Below are 16,966 nucleotides of genomic sequence, written 5' to 3'. Positions count from 1 at the left end.
GGCACCTACCTGGGCCAAGGCCCCGCCCCCCTTCCCCAGGGGGCTGGGCAGGAGCTTTGCTGGGGACCCTGCCCTGGCTTAGGCGGTTGCTGTGGGCGGGCCCCTGGCCTTGCCAGTGCCTGGGCCTCCGCCTGCATTCTAGAGCCCCAGCCGCTGCCACTGCCGTTGCTGCTGCCTTGGCTGGGCTGCCGCCTCTCCTCAGCCTCTGACCACTGCTGACCACCCCATCCCAGCCCAGCTGCTCTGCTCTCCTGGCCATGACCCCGGCTCCTCAGGGACTCTGGCCCAGCCCTGAGCTCTGAGGCCCCCTCCCTCTCCCGTGGGCCATGGCCAACTCAGGCCTCCAGCTCCTGGGCTACTTTCTGGCCCTGGGAGGCTGGGTGGGCATCATTGCCAGCACAGCCCTCCCGCAGTGGAAGCAGTCCTCTTATGCTGGCGATGCCATCATCACCGCTGTGGGCCTCTACGAAGGGCTCTGGATGTCCTGCGCCTCCCAGAGCACCGGACAGGTTCAGTGCAAGCTCTACGACTCACTGCTCGCTCTGGAAGGTAGGCCTCAGGCCAACTGGGTAGGGGTGGGATCCGGGGTGAGGGAGGTCTGGAGCATCTTTCCCACAGCCTGCCATCTGCTCTGGCCTCCACTCTCCAGCGCCCTGCCTCGCTGAGCTTTTGAAAATCTAGGCTAGCCCAGTGTCCCCACACAGGGAAGGAGCTCTAGTCTCTGGCAGCTCTGGGTCTAGATCCCAGCTCTGCTGCTGTAACCTTGAAGGAGTCACTGGTCCTCTCTGTGTTCCTGTGTCCTCATCTGTGAAGGGAGTGCTATGACTTCTATAGGCTTACGGGAGGGTCAGGTGAGATGGGCGCCTGCCACTCAAAAGGGCGCAGTCAAGACCCTCCCCTCCACTTCTCCCCATGCTCTGTAGGCAGACATGCTGTGTGCACATGCCAGCCCAGCCACTTAGACAAGCATGCCGGCATGCAGGAGGGTGTACCCACACACATGTACACCCCCCCACACACACACATGTGCACACACAGGTACTCGGGCCACAGGTCCCTCCCAACTCCTCCTGGGGTGTGGAATTGAGCCTGATCAGTTTGCTCATAAACAGGCACCACTGTGCTCTGTCCCTGGCTCTAACCCACCTGCCAGCTGCCCAGGGCCCCCAGGCCAGAGCTGGGCTGCCATCAGATGGCCCCTGCTTATGCCCATCCCAACAGGTCACCTCAAGGACCCAGATCCCCTGAGTTGCCCCCTGGCCCAGGAATGACCCAAGAGGCAGGCATGTGGCTGCCATAGGTGACTCACAGGGCAGAGAGGAAGGTGACCAGAGTCAGAATGGCCAATGGGGGAGGTGTCCCTGCCCAAGGGCCACCTGGGCTGAGCTGGGCCTCACACGCCCTCAACTCCTCATTTTGCCTCTGCTGCTCGGGAGGGGTGGGCCAGGCCCAAAAGAGAGTCCCCAGCCACAAAGCGGCAGATGAGAGAACTCAAACTGCCCCGTCGCCACAGGCCACCTGGAGGAGCCTGCAAGGGGGAGTGAACAGTGGATCACACGGGGAAGCTCAGCCCCACCCCTGGCTTCAGTACCCCTCACACCTGCCCAGGTGGCAGCCCCTCCCATCCTGGGCTCCCACCACCTGCTCAGTCCCTGCTGCCCACCCAGGTCACATCCAGTCTGCACGAGCCCTGATGGTGGTGGCCGTCCTCCTGGGCTTCGTGGGCATGGTCCTCAGTGTCGTCGGCATGAAGTGCACCCGGGTTGGAGACAGCAACCCCACCGCCAAGGGGCGCATCGCCATCTCTGGGGGTGCCCTCTTCCTCCTGGCGGGTGAGTGCCTCGCTCCTTCTCTGGCATTTTGGCTGCAGCAGGGAGCTGTGCCCTGGGTGGCCAGCTGGGGCAGCGCTGAGCACCCCTCCTTTGTCCTCAGGCCTCTGCACTCTGACCGCTGTCTCATGGTACGCCACTCTGGTGACCCAGGAGTTCTTCAACCCGAGCACACCTGTCAATGCTAGGTGAGTGCCAAAGCGTGGCTTGGGCCAGGGGACAGGCGGGGCCTCCCTCTCCACTGGGGCCACTGGTCTTTACCCTGCAGGGCACTTGGAGGGGAAAACAGGATGCCCCAGATGCTGTCACGGAGAAGCTGTCTGGAGCAGGGAGCCAGGCAGGGTGTGGCTGGGCCCTCTGAAGGGGCGGGAGACCTGTGAAGGACACGGCAGGAGCTAAGTGCCCTGGCTCTGGGCTGAAGTCCTTGCTCTGCACCGCTGGCTTTGCGATGGGCTAGTTCCTTAATCTTTCTGCACCTGGTTTCCTCCCTGTAAAACAGAAGTGGGACCAGAGGACCAGCTCACGTGGGATTGTGAGGGTTCAATGAGATATGCAGGTAAGGGCCTCAGCACAATGCCAGGCCCTGGAGAGCACTCAGTCAAGGGGGGCTGCTGTTATTCTTGCAGGAAGCAGCTGTTACTTTGGGCAGGAAGGGGGTGGGGGTGAGGCTGGAGAAGATAGGGCAGATCATGGAGGGCCGTGCAGACATAGGAAGGTCTTATTCCCCACCCTGGGGTGGAAGGCAGCTGACACTCCTTCCGGCTGTGGTATGGATGGTGAGGAGGGGGTAAGAGCAGTAAGGCACTGCTGCAAAGGTCTGAAGCAGAGGGTGTGGGCCAAGGGAGCTAGCAGGGGAGCGTAGGTTCAGAGATTTAGAAGGTAGAACCTACAAGGTCAGGACATGTAGGTGAAGGGTGTGGGGGCCGAACAGGGGACTAGGTGCAGGGTCTGGGCCTCTCCTGGCTCCTCCTTCTCCTCTCAGCGCTGCCAGGAGCAAAGAACGAAACAGTGTCAACCCCAGACATTCCAACAGGCCTTGGTCTTGGGGTGGACGGACGGTAAGGAAAGATGCCTGGGCTGTCTAGTCAGGAGAGTTCGCTGGAGGAGGCAGAGGTGTGGAGAGGGGAGGAAAGAGACCTCAGGTGAGAAGCTTGTTCCCTGGGGCTGGCAGCTCTATGAAGACCTGCCAAACAAGAGGCATCTCAGCTCAGGGATGCCAGGCTGGCACTTGTCCCTTCATCCCTTCAACACTCCCCAGAGCCGCCTGGGTGGCAAGCCCTGTGCTGGGCCCTGGAGACACGGATGAATCCGGGGCTGTCTGCCCTGGAGGCCTTTCCCCAGGAGCCAGACAAGCAAGGGACTGAATGGCCACCTAGAGAGAGTCAGCTTAAGGCAGGCAAGCACAGTGGGGTCTGGGGAAGTCCCCTGGAGGAGGTGGCATCTGAGCGGGGCCCTGAAGTAGCGCAGGAGACGCAGAACGGGAGACATTCCAGGAGGGGGCGCCTCGTGCGAAGGCACTGAGGCCGGGAGACCAGAGCGCGGCAGACAGCGGTGGGCTGGCCTGCAGGGCCCCCGTGAGGAGAGCCCGGAGTGCTAGGGGGAGTGGTGTGACCTTCTCCAGAAGGCAGTGGGGACCCCCGGATGGGAGTTCTGTGGGCCAGACGGTGACAGATGTCAGGGATTGTCCTGCTCCTCCGGACTAGACCTGTGGGCCCTCCCATCCCCCCTCCACTGGCGGGATGAAAAACCGAACCCCAGGTAGTACAGAGCAGGCCTCTGAGCCTGGGTCACCTGCTGTATTGACATGCTGGGGGGTTTGGGGGCAGAGGAAGGATGAGAATTCATCCCTGCCTGTCGGGAGAGGCTTCAAGGCTTGTGAGGCCCCCAGTCTCTGCTCCTTTGCACAGCGAGGCTGGGGAGCCCCTGGGGAGCATTGAGGAGGGCTGGGCTTGCAGCCACATCTGATGGTGTCCTCCCTTCCCCTTGCAGGTACGAGTTTGGCCCGGCCCTGTTCGTGGGCTGGGCCTCTGCTGGCCTGGCCATGCTGGGGGGCTCCTTCCTCTGCTGCACGTGCCCGGAGCCCCAGAGAGCCGACAGCAACCCGCAGCCCTACCGGCCTGGCCCCTCAACTGCCGCCCGAGAGTACGTCTGAGCCCAGCCCACCTGGCCGTGCTGTCCCACCCAGCACTCCACCGGCCCCTGCAGCACCCTGGGCAGGACCAGTAGGGCACAGGGTGTTTGTTCCCCGAGCTCGGTTACAACCCTGAGCAGCTTGTCCCCAGAACAGGCACCTGCCCTTCGCTCTGAGACCCAGACTCAGATACTCAGAGAGAGGCCAGAGGCAGGACCCAGCCACAGGTGCAGGCATGGCACCAGGTCCCCACATGGCACCAGGGTGTTTCTCCACACCAGCCCAGGTGCCAGCCCTTTTACTGGCGGCTTATTTACTCACCGAAGGGATACGTGAGTGTGTACTCGGCTGGGCCCTGGGGACACAACAGTAAAGATGGGACACAGCCAGAGCCCTCCCCAGGCCTGTTGGCCTCCCCAGGCCCACCGGTCCTCACAGCCACCCCCCAAAGGAAGCAGTGTCCCCTCATTACACATGAGGAAGCAGGTTCAGAGAGACCATGAGGCTTGGCCATATTGTCTCTGAATTGAGGCCGCAGGCTCCGCCCGCAGGCTCAGCGCTGCTTGGACACCACAGAGACGTTTAGGCCAGACTGAATCACCCTGCCCCCGGGAATGGGCCCCAGGCCAGGCTGCTGAGAGGACCCAGGTCTGACCCTGCTGGCCAGTGCCTGCGCCTGGGCCTGACCCCACAGCCCCGCCCCCTTTCCTCCAGTGCTGCTCACCCCACTAACCAGCTCTCCTCTCTTTTGACTTTCAGACCAATTGTTAAATTGTCTGCCTCCGCCAAGGGCCCCCTGGGTGTATAATGTCCAGGTCCCCAGCCTGCCTCTGTCCCCCTGCCACACCTAGACTGTGTGTTTGGTATTTTTTGGAAAGAGAAGTGAACGTCAAGCCCCAAGTGTGGTGTCATTTGATCTGTCCCTGGCGTGGCTAGGGTGGGGCCTGGCTCAGAGGTCAGAGCCAGTCCCGGGTGGTGTTGGGTATAAAAATGGGGACACAGAGGTCCAGGGTGGGTTACAAAGCACATCCAAGGCTGATCAGGGCGCCTGCCCTATGCCCAGTGCCCTCCCCAGCCTGGTCTCGGGTTGGCACCAGGACCTCTGTGACAGGAGACACTACTCTGAGGCCGGGCCCAGCGCTGAGAGCCAGCCCCAGGGTCAGGGAGCCCCTGGTCTGACAGACACACAGCCCCACCCCTGTTACTCTGCCTGCCCCTGGGAGACCTCCTGGGCGAGGGGAACGTCCCTGGGAGGCCATCCAGCTGGGTTTTGGAGGTCAGAGCTGGGTTGCCGGGAAAGTGTAGGAGTTCGCTAAGTAAAGAAGGGACTGGGGGAAGGATGGCAGGGCCTCTCGGGCATTCGGACCGTCCCGAGCAAGGCTGGAAGCTCCAGCTCTGCTCCCACCCAAATGCGGCCCCTTTCCCACACCCACCATTCCTCCTCCCCGGTCTGCGCTGCGAGGCTCGGCTATATTCCTGTCCTAGAACCAGAACAGGGAGGGACCGGTGGGTGAGATGCTGCCCAAGACTGGCCGGTGCTCCATCCTCATGCAGAGGTGCAGCCAGAGCCAAAGGGCTTTAGGTCTTGAAGCACAGGGAACCAATTATCCCCTTCCTCGAGAAGGGGAAATGTCCTCAGAGGAACGTAAAATTAACACAGATCACCTCCTCCCCTATGTTCAGGCCTCTCCAACCCCAAACATCTTCCCTGGAGCCTGGGTCTCTCTCTGACCACTTCCTCCTTTCCCATCTGGAAAGAGCTGACCATAACTGTCCCTTGCCTCCCCCCACCCTCCTCAACCAGCTTCATTCTGGATTCCTCTGCCAGCATGTGGTGCCACATCTCCCACCAGGTCACACATCCCAGAGACACAGCTCCGCCTTCTCCAGCTTGACTCTGAGAGGCGAAGTTGTGGACGCTCCAGTGGGAGGAGGGAAGAGCTGCAGAGGGATAATTTGTGTGGTGCCCTGGCCTGGCAACTGCCTGTATCCATGGGAAGCCTTAAGAGGCTGTTGCATGAGGCCTGCAAAGCCTCTGACCAGAGGGGAGGGACACCTGACCTAAATGGGTTGACCAGAGTCCTGCCCTTCCCAATTGTGAATGAGAACTATGAAAGTCCCTCTAGGTGCCTGAGCTGTAACGCAGTGGATGCACATTTGAGTCACCTGGGGAGCTGACGCCCAGGCTCCACTTCCAATATTTCGATTTAATCGGCTTGGAGTGGACCTGACATCTGAGTTCAGGCAGTTCCCTGAACTGCTGCAATGTGTGGTCAGCACTGAGGGCAGTTCTGTGAGGCCTAAAGTTGGGGCCTCATTTCTCACCACTCTGAGGGGTCTCAGAGGGAAAAAGGCACCTACAAGAACAGAAGAGGAAAGTCAAGTTCTGTCTCCATCTGCCTTTCCTGAGACCAGGCTTGTCCATGAGATTCCCACATCCTCCCCATAAATATGCCCTTTTTGCTGGAATAAGTTTGAGTTTTTGTTACACACAGCCAAAAGACCCCTGACAACCCCAAATGGGGAACCTGGACAGAGAGTGTCGCAGTGAGAGCTCCTGTTATGGGTGCCAACTGAGCATGGTGGGACGCAGGGCACAGAGGCTCCACCTCCCTGTCCCAGGCTGGGAATCTGTCATCCCTTACTATCTGGTCATGAAGCAGTTGTCCAGGAAATGGCACATCGTCTCTTGAGGTTCAGGGCCTACCAGAGGCTTAGGACTCTTACCAAGCAAGGGTCCACTGCTGATGTGCATAGAAGCCAATACTATGGCACTGGCTTTTGAGAAAAGAAAGCAGCTTTATTTGCAAGTAGATTGGCAAGACAGGAGGCAGGGCTCAAATCTGTCTTCCTTGATCCAGGACATGGGGTGGGGTTTAAGGGGTAGCACTTAAGGGTTCACGCGTGTTACCTTACTCCTGAGTGTAACTTTTGTTCTGGGTCTTGTCGGAAGCAAGATAAAACCAGGTTCTATGCTTATAGGACTTGGTAGGAAGATATTGGGATAGAATGTGCTGTCACTTCTTGCGGCTTTCAGGGACAGGCTGTGAGAGAGACAAGCTCCACGCCAGCGGGCAGGCCTGACAGGGATAGAAAAAGCGTCGGGTGATCCTTTGTGAAGGGAAGCCCTTTCTGCCCCATAGCCAGGGACTGGAGGCGTGGAGTCAGATCACCACATACAACACAGCCATGACAACATGATGGTCAACAACACAGTGGGGCGCTGGTCATGCGCAGATGTCTGGGAGAAGTTAGAGGGCTTGAGGCTAGAAGATCTGGAGAAGCCTGACACCCCAGGCCTCTCCAAAGCAACCTCTTTCAAATGTCAACATCAAAATCACCTGGGGGGCCGGCCTGGTGGCTCAGGCGGTTAGAGCTCCATGCTCCTAACTCCAAAGGCTCCTGGTTTGACTTCCACATGGGCCCGTGGGGTCTCAACCACAAGGTTGCCTGTTTGACTCCTCAAGTCCTGCAAGGGATGGTGGGCAGCGCCCCCTGCAACTAAGATTGAACACGGCACCTTGAGCTGAGCTGCCCCTGAGCTCCCGGATGGCTCAGTTGGTTGGAGCGTGACCTCTCAACCACAAGGTTGCCGGTTCGACTCCCGCAAGGGATGGTGGGCTGTGCCCTCTGTAACTAGAAAACGGCAACTGGACCTGGAGCTGAGCTGCGCCCTCCACAACTAAGACTGAAAGGACAACTTGACTTGGAAAAAAGGCCTGGAAGTGCACACTGTTCCCCAATAAAGTCCTGTTCCCCTTCCCCAATAAAAATCCTTAAAAAAAAAAAAAGTCACCTGGGCTGCCAACCTGCAGCAGGGCCAAGTTTGCAGCCTCATGGCTGGGCTCCTGTTTACTGTCCCCACCTCAAGGCTAAAGGATTGGACGGAGACCCAGGAAGGTGGGTCAAAGGGCATGATCCTAAAGCTTTTGCCATTGTTTATTAGCAAATCGTTCCCCTGAGAACGAAATTGACATGCCATGAAATACGGTTTGGAGAGTAATATACCTGTGTGCCAGCTCCTAAGGAATGCCCAGGTAACTAGGGGGAGCAAACCCAGGGCACTGGAGTTGGTCAGGGGACGCATCTACTTCCTGCATCTGAGAGCATGGATGTGGACGGGGTGTTAGATGATGTCAAGGAATTACGGTTCATTTTGTTCTGCGTATTGTTCATTTGTGTGGTAATGACACCGTGGTTACTTTTCTTTCAACCCAGTGCGTTTGAGGTGCACACTGACCTGATATAATGGCTGGGATTGCTTTGAAATACTCTAGGAACAGAAAGGTCAGGGGCAGGGGCGGTAAGACTGGGAATCAGTGGTACTTAAGGGTTCACTCTATTCTCCTCTCTGCGTGGACATTAGCAAATGAAATAAATAAAAGGTTAAAAACCCCTTCCAGTTCTGCTGGTTGTATAATTAATGTACCCCTGCTGACCATGGGAATAAGCAGGATGAATAGAGATTCACTACTCAAAGCACAGACCTGACAGCAGTGTCATGTGCACATGTTGGAAATATGGCATTTCTCAGACCTCACCCCAGACCAAGCGAAACAGACTAGGCATTTTAACAAGATCTCCAGGTGATTTGTGCTCACACTCAAGTTTGGGAAACGCAGACCTATGCTAGTGAGAGCTGTGTGGTGCCTGTTTTTTTCTAGAGGATTTCAACTGAGCTACCTTGTTCTCCATCATTTGGATTCTAGGTGTACTGGAAGTGGGTCAATTTATGATTTCGTCTAGAGTTAGCAAGAGTAGGGGAAGCCCCAACTAAACCTGATTCAGGCAAAACTAGAAATAAAGAATGGACAATACCCAAAGTCAGGCTTCCTGACTTTTCTTCTCCTCCTAGAGCACATACAAATAATATGTTTCAATTCACGAGAAATTGCAGGCAATTTAATTCTGGACAACACTCCTGTTGGAAACAACTAAAAATTGTTGGGGAAAGTGTAAAAAATTCCTTAAAGTATCAGAAGGCTGAAATGATGCTATGGAATCACCAAGTCAAAATCTGAAACGCACTCCCTCCCAGCCACATAGTAGCCCACGTGGCCACCACAGGGCTGAAGCGTCCTTGCCTGGCTGGGGCGGAGATCGGTGACACTGAACAGGTTTGAACAAATAAGTAAGTATACTGAAGATAATGGAAGTCAGGCTTCTTATGGTCAGAGAATCAATTTACAAAGGTGAGAAGAGGGAAGACTGAGATAAATCCTGTGGTGGTGTATTGGAATTGGAGGTGTCTGGATGAACTCCTGACTTTTAATACATGTAGATAAATATCGAAATAGTTACAGCTGTGTATGTACATACCTGCATGTGATATACCATATACATGTATCCATGAGCTCTATCCCCTCGGAAGGACTAAATGCAGTGACACTCCAGCAGCAAGCCCGTATCTTGATTTCTGAATCCCATTCTCCACTGAAAGGTACCAGACCTCCATGGAGAAATGGCTGATTTGAGGGCTGGGGTAAGACCAGTACAAAATAAACTTGGAGTGTCTTGTTCCAGAAAGTGAGAAAGTGCTCAAGGAATGATGAAGACATGTCTAAAGGATAAAGGTTAAAGGAATTCCCACTGCCTTTATCTGGGACAACTTGAGCATTAAAATAAATACTGATAGTAATGGATTTTAACTCAGTGAATAAAAATGAGAATTCTGAATAAAAATAAACGTAAGTCCATACTGATACGAATAATTAAGGAAAAGAAAAAGCTCTACAGTAAAATGCCAACTAATGTGAATAATTTATTCTAGTAAGTACAAAATATTTACTTTACAGTGGTGAAACATAGCAGACATATCTTAATCGAGTGGTAAGAGTTAACACCATCAATAAATAGGACAAGTCAAAGTCATGTGTCCCTTGATATAATGCACTGAGAACACAGCATCATTTATGATATTCCTGCTAAAGGTACATAAACTGAATCTACTTATGACAAGTCAGAAAAATCCAAATTGAAGTTATTCTATAAAATAACTGCCCGCACTCTTTAAAACTGTCAAAGTTATGAAAGACAAGGAAAGACTAAGGAGCTATTCCAGACTGAGGAGATTGAAGAGATATTACTACTAAGTACAATGAGTAATCCTGGATTGGATTCTGAACCTGTAAAGGATTCTCTTGGGACAACCAAAGTGAATGGTGTCTGTAGTTTAGATGGCAATACTACATCAAAGTTAATTTCTTGAGCTCGATTGTTCACTGCGGTTTTGTAAAACAGTATCGTTACATTTTAGGAAATACACACTGAAGTATTAAGAGGATAATGAAGCATCAGAAAAAATATTCAGAGACACATGAAGAGTTAAAAGACAAGTATTTACAGTGTAATAAATAATTGGGCAATCTAAGTGAAGGGCAGACAGGAGCCCTTTGAACTATTCTTGCAATTTTTCTCTAAAGTTTCAAATTATTTCAAGATAGGAAGTAAAAAAAAATAGAGTGAAAATAAAAAAAGTCTAAGGAAAAGCTAGAACACTCTATTGCTGCTATTCGCAGAGGGCACTTGAAAATCCAGGCAAACGTAGATGCCTCGCAAGATGGTGATGGAAAGGAAAGCTTTGGGTTCACCTATGGTGAAAACAACAACAAAACATTTGTTTCATGCTCATTTTTAAAAGATGTTTTCGCTGGGTATAGAATTCTGGTTTGACCCCACCCCCACCTCCCACCTTAAGTACTTGCTGGGATATAGCAAAAGCGAATAAAATAGACAAAACCCCTAACCTTATGAAGCTTACCTTCTAGCAAAGACAGAGAATAATGTAAATGTAGATTAGCAGGTGAGAATATGCATTACGGAAAAGAAATGGAGCAGGGTAAGTAAGGTCAGGGGATCTGGGTGGGGGAGGGGCTGCTACATTAACAGAGTTCAGGAAAGTCCAGAGTAGTCAGAGACCTGAATCAACTACTAAGGTAGAAAGTCGTTTCATTTTCTGAGGAATCTTTTCTGTTAGAGGGAAAAGCAAGTGCAAGAGCCTTGAAGTGGGAGTGGAGTAAACCAGGGAAGAGCAGAAAACGGGAGTGGGGCAGGTGGGGACACATTGTCAAAGGAGGACTGGATGCATCTGGAAGGTTTTGAGCAGAGAAGTGACACAAAATCTGACGGTTTTTAAGACACCTTGGCTGCTATGTTGAGAACTGCCAGCGGGAGAAGGGTGGGGGTGGGATGGAAGGTCACAGGGGGCTCACCTTGGAGGTTACAGTAGTCCAGGTGAGATGATGGAGGTCTGGATCCACGTGGTTGCATGTGGTCAGAGTCTGGATGTTTCAAAGGCAGAATCAACAGGCTTTGCAGACTCATTAAAGGTGGAGTGTGAGGAAAAGTGACAAGTCAGGATGGATCCTCAGGGCTTGGGCTGGGACACGCCAGATAGGCCGGTGGTCACTGAGGTGAGGAAGGCAGTGGGAGTAGCAGCCGTCACCCCTCCGTCTGCCGCATCTGGAGCCACATTTTCACAGAACTGCTCTCCTCAGTAGTCTCCTTGTTGCTAAACTCAATGGACACTTGTCAGCTTCCACCTTCTTGGACCTTTTGGCTTTGATGGCAACTGAACCATTTCTACTTTGTTCTCTAGGACTCTATGCTGCCCACCTTTCTGGATGTAACATCTTTCTCTGGTCATCACTTTATGTCCTTGGCCTTGTTCCACAAGTTTGGGCCTCTACCCTCTGCTCTTTGCAGATGCAGCTTGAGTGATGTGACTTCACCCATGACCACAGCTTTCAATACCCAACTGACAAGTGTCATTCAGCTTCAACCTACATCTCAAACTCCAAATCTGCTTCCTGCAAACTCCTCATGGATGCCCCATAGGCACTTCAAACTCCGAATCTAAAACTGAACAGACTCCTTCCCTTTTATTAGGTTGGTGCAAAAGTAATTGTGATTTAAAAAGTTAAAAATAATTGCAAAAACCGCAATTACTTTTGCACCAACCTAATAGTCTCTATTCCAGCAGATGGCACCATCTGCATCCTTCTGCTGTAGGATTCTTTCCTCCTCCTCTTCCCTACTTTGTCACCTACACCTGTCAATTCCACTTCTGAAAACATGTCAAATTGGAGCCCCTGTCCTACTGCTATATCTATGGTCCAGGTCTCATTTATCTGGACTTCTGCAACAATGTTCAAATCGGTTACTTTCGATCAATTTTTTTTGCCCCAGAATAATCTTTCTGGAGTAAAAATCATTTAAAAATCCAGATTCCCAGGGCCAGCCCATTGCCTCAGGTGGTTGGAGCTCCATGCTCCTAAAGTGGAAGGCTGCCGGTTTGATTCCCACATGGGCCAGTGGGCTCTCAACCACAAGGTTGCCTGTTTGATGACTCAACTCCCACAAGGGATGGTGGGCAGCGCCCCCTGCAACTAAGATTGAACACAGCACCTTAAGCTGAGCTGCCACTGAGCTCCCAAATGACTCGGTTGGAGCACATCCTCTCAACCACAAGGTTGCCGGTTCGACTCCCACAGGGATGGTGGGCTGCGCCCCCTGCAACTAGCAACGGCAACTGGACCTGGAGCTGAGCTGCGCCCTCCACAACTAAGATTGAAAGGAAAACAATTTGACTTGGAAAAAGTACTGGAAGTACACACTATTCCCCAATAAATTCTTGTTCCCCTTCCCCAACAAAATCTAAAAAAGTAAAATAAAATCCAGATTCCCTATCACCAGCTCTTCAGCCCAGAAACAATTAAAGTGCAGGAGGGCTGTACCAACTATTTGCCCTGAGCCTGTATGAGGTGTTAAAACATCATTTGGATAGGTGTAAATACGGTGCAAATTAACAGCCTATTAATCTCTCCTATATCCTTTATAGCTTTTATAAATAGGTGGCCAGAATGAAATAGGCCTTCCTCTACCTGGAGCACCCTTTAGAGCACGAAGCAGAGTTCCTAAGACTACTCCTTCCCCAGCCACACTAGTGTCGTACTAATCCTTCCTCTAGGACTAAGCTTGCTACAAGCTATACTTCCGTTTGCCTCAGTCTCTACCAGATGTTCAAGCTTCCCCCATTCAGCTGTCACTACCTCAATTCCCATTAGCCCTTGTACTAATCTGACCCAGTATTTGCTCCCTTCCCAAACCTTCCACTGTGCTGTCTAGAATTCAGTCACCACCTATTATTACTCACCTTTATACTCTACCTCTAACCAGACTCACCCCTTAGGACACTATTTCCCTTGCAGCCCCTTCAGTGGTGGCTTTTTCCTTCCTCTAATCCTCCAAGGAGCATGGTGCGCTAGGTCTCTCGTTACACCATTGCCACTTCTAAACCATTTTCCTCCCTTGTAATCCCTCAGAAACTCCAATTTCTTTGAAGCCCACACATGCAGACTAAATACGTTATCCAGCAGCACTCCTTGAAGATTTTAATTCCAGGGTCACCATCATCTCCACACCCACTACTTCTACCAGCACCTGCAGCAATTTCAACACCCATGGAGATCCTCTGAACACCATGGCCTATTTTTGACCTCTTCACTTGCAGTAGTTTCTCTTCCTCCTGTCTTCCACTCACATGACCATAAGCCAAACTTTGTCACGACCAGTTACTGCACTTCTCGAGGTTAAGCATGCCAGTCTAGGACCATCTCATTCTTCCAGCTCTTTAACTAGTACACCTATTCCACTGAGTAAATCTGGAACACTTGCCAACTCCTGGATCAATTCGTTACCAATGTTCTGGATCTGGGGATGGGCAAAGTGGATGCTGGGAACATTACTGTCAACTATAACCCTACATTCACTTTCAGTATCTTCGTGCTTTTTCTATTGAATTGAGTTAGCAAAGTCTTGGTTAAACCCAACTCCCCATCTGCGGGCTATTCTATTTCCCTAGTATACTTGTTTCCTGTTCAAGAAAACCGTTAGTCATGTGCTGCGTAACAGTTTTGATCAATGGCAGACCCCATATAAGACAGCTGGTCCCCTAAGATTGTAACAGAGCTTAATTTCCTGTAAGAAATGGACAGGTGGCTCAGGAGGGATTTTTCCTCTGACGGGAACACTATCTGTGGGGCTGGGCAATAGACCCCATCTCTCTCAGCACCTCGATTGTTTTTCTTAAAACTTTTAAGTTTTTCCAGGACCCATCAGCTCCAAGTCAAGTAGTTTCAAGGTAGTTGTGGAGGGCGCAGCTCACACTGGCCCATGTGGGTAATTGAACCGGCAACCCTGGTGGTACGAGCATCACGCTCTAACCAACTGAGCCAAAGGCCGCCCCGGCACCTCAGGTTACATTCCAGTCACTGAACTTTCCCAGGAGCCCGCTTCCCTAGCGCTACAGCCATCCAGATCTACCCTGATGGTCCTCAGAGTACACTGATGTAAATTCTTGGTGGAGGACCTCAGATCCTGTACCAGGACACAGGTCCACGGAACCTCCTTAGTGAGGTGGCACTGTCACTTTAATAAAAGGTTTCTGTGGTAGTGCGCAGCCAGCCTGTCCCTGTACTTTGGGAATATTTTCACGTTGTAATGATGTAAAGTATAGGTTAAGTTTGATCTCTGCCATCACTTCAATGCTAAAGAGCCCTTTGTGCCAGACGGGATCAATGAAACAAATTTCCAAAGTCAAAATACTGAGTCCCCAAGTTCTATATCCTCTCCATGTTAAACACCCCTTTTTAATACTGCAGTTCCTTAACTTGATCTCTGCTCCAACATGCAATCGCCAAAACCACATTGCTGTGACAATTCCGTTCTTTTATCCCTCCCATCTAAAATATTCCTTCTGACCCCAAGGCACCACCTTTCATTCCATCCTGACAGTCACTATTAAGGTGAGCTAGGTCATACCTAGCCAGTTTCTCCTTGGTACTTCCAACCAATCCAGCTTACCTCCCTGTTCATGGAACCGCTGACAGCTTTGATGTATTCCTGACCCTGCTGGAGAGCAGGGGGAGGGCTTGTGGGATAGTTATCACCAAGTCTACAGTCGTGTAATGTCCTAGGCCTTCATTCACCATGACTCACCCAGAGCAACTTGCAGTCCTACAAGCTCCTCAACAGTAAATGCCCTATACATACTGTATCTTTTCTGTTTAGATACAAATACTTACCATTGTTTACAGTTGCCTACAGTATTCTATACAACCTAGGCTGTTGTAAGGGAACTCTGATGTTTGTACAATGAAATCATCACCCACCCTTCTCAGAACGTATCTGTACCCGTTGTTAGCATCATCATACTGCACATCTTTCTCTTCAAATCTCCAACCTCTTCTAAGATCTATCAGTCTTTCAAGTTTATTGAATTGACATTGTCTCAACATCCATGAACATGAAAACTTCAAATTTTTTTTCAACCTTTGCTTCCTCCCAGACTTTGAAAATGTTAGTTCTAAATATATTTCCTTGATATTATCATGATGTACTTTTTACTAGCTAATATATGGAAGTTTTAGCCATTTACTAAGTTATCCATTAATTTGACTGTATTCTTGGTTTTTCTGTCACCAGTATCGATACATGACATATTCTTGCCAATTATTTTTCTTGCTGTACTGCCTAAGCCAACCAGTGCAATGGGCAACAGAAACCATGACAGCAAACATCCTCACCTTTTTCCTCACGTCTGATATGATATGGAAACTAATTCCTTACCACTCTCCCATGCTCTGTCCAGCCACATAGGTCTTCTTATATATTAGGTTGGTGCAAAAGTAATTGCGGTTTTGCATGTTAATTTTTTAAACGGCAATTACTTTTGCATCAACCTAATAGGAATACGAGGTATTCATAGTTAAGGATGGAGAACCAGGCTAAAGGCCTGTCAAAAATCTAAAAGGCAGAGTTGCCAGGTGAGGAAACCACTGCTGCTGCTGCCGCAAAGCAGCTTCCACCCTCCTAACCGAGTTGGCTTCTCCAAAGTCTCATGGGGGTGCATCTAAAAGGTGGACCATGTTCTAAACCTGCATCTTGCTTGCAAGAAAGATGAATGCATTCGCTGGGTGGTCTTACAGTCATAGGCTATCCAATCCTTACACAACATGAAAGAAGTGCTGGGCAAGACACAAGATAAAATACATAAGTAAATTTTGTGTGATAACACTGACAGAAACAATCACAAAAAAATGTCCACTGCACTCTTGCCAACACAAAATATCTCCCTAAAAGGCAGCTGATCCCAAATTTGGAAGGAGTTTCAAAGTGTTGACTGATAGTAGCCTTGCCTACTTAAATATTATTTTCCCACTTATTCACCAGTCCCCTAGAATGAAAGTACCAGTGCACTGCAATCTGTTCTGCAAATCCTGAGTACATTCTGAATAGGGAAGCACCACGTAGACTTACACAGCAACGCAGGGCTCTTGGACGTGCCACACTAGCCTGTACCCCCATCATCTTCCCCGACCACTCCAAAGCTAGTCAGGATGATTCAGAAGGTGTCTCTTCATAGCAGTCACTAATTAATTATTCCATAAAGTATGTCAAAGAGCATCTAACAAGACATTATAAAAATGGCTTAGGCTACAAGTAAATTGAGACCACAAAATTAATATCACTGACCTCCGAGTTCTTTAGCAGCCTTCTCAGGCATTGTATTATTTGTTGTTACCATCTCTTCTGACCACACAAAGGAGCTGAACATACCAGGCTCTGTGGCAGACATCAGGCAACTCTTAAAGTAAGTATCTTCAATTGGTAGGCTGAAATAACTCCCACAGGGACAGAAATAAGGGGCTTCCAGGGATTAGAATCTGGTTAAGTCTCTGCCTCCCAGCAAAAGTAACTTAATAAAAAGGAAAATGGCCAGATTATCCTAGTAAGTATTTTCTAATTTTTAGTACGAACCCACAGGTATGCCACTCAATGAAGGATTACACATTAAAAAACTTTCCTGGAGTAATTACCAGTGAGCATCATCTATTTTCAGATGGGTTAAATTTACACAAAGACAATTATTTAAGAGCTGAGAGTCCTATAAACCAGCTAAGGACTTATAAACTAAAATAGAACAAGACAAAAATTTACACAGACA

At 50.6% G+C, this 16,966-nt stretch overlaps 1 protein-coding gene across 1 annotated transcript; it reads left to right on the top strand.

Annotated features, from left to right (window-relative positions):
* The first annotated feature begins 13 nt into the window (after nucleotides 1-13).
* CLDN19 (claudin 19) lies at nucleotides 14-4,853 on the top strand. The gene is made up of 5 exons (XM_019751055.3): nucleotides 14-549; nucleotides 1,668-1,832; nucleotides 1,933-2,017; nucleotides 3,819-3,971; nucleotides 4,720-4,853. The coding sequence occupies exons 1-5, from the start codon at nucleotides 327-329 to the stop codon at nucleotides 4,766-4,768; spliced, it is 675 nt and encodes a 224-aa protein (XP_019606614.1). The 5' UTR covers nucleotides 14-326; the 3' UTR covers nucleotides 4,769-4,853.
* Nucleotides 4,854-16,966: the final 12,113 nt, after the last annotated feature.

This window comes from Rhinolophus sinicus, chromosome 14 (genome assembly GCF_057876585.1).
Source record: "Rhinolophus sinicus isolate RSI-liver-muscle chromosome 14, RSI-T2T, whole genome shotgun sequence".
NCBI lineage: Eukaryota > Metazoa > Chordata > Mammalia > Chiroptera > Rhinolophidae > Rhinolophus > Rhinolophus sinicus.
Note: the sequence above shows the minus strand (reverse complement) of the source record. Positions and strands in the feature narration are given on the sequence as shown.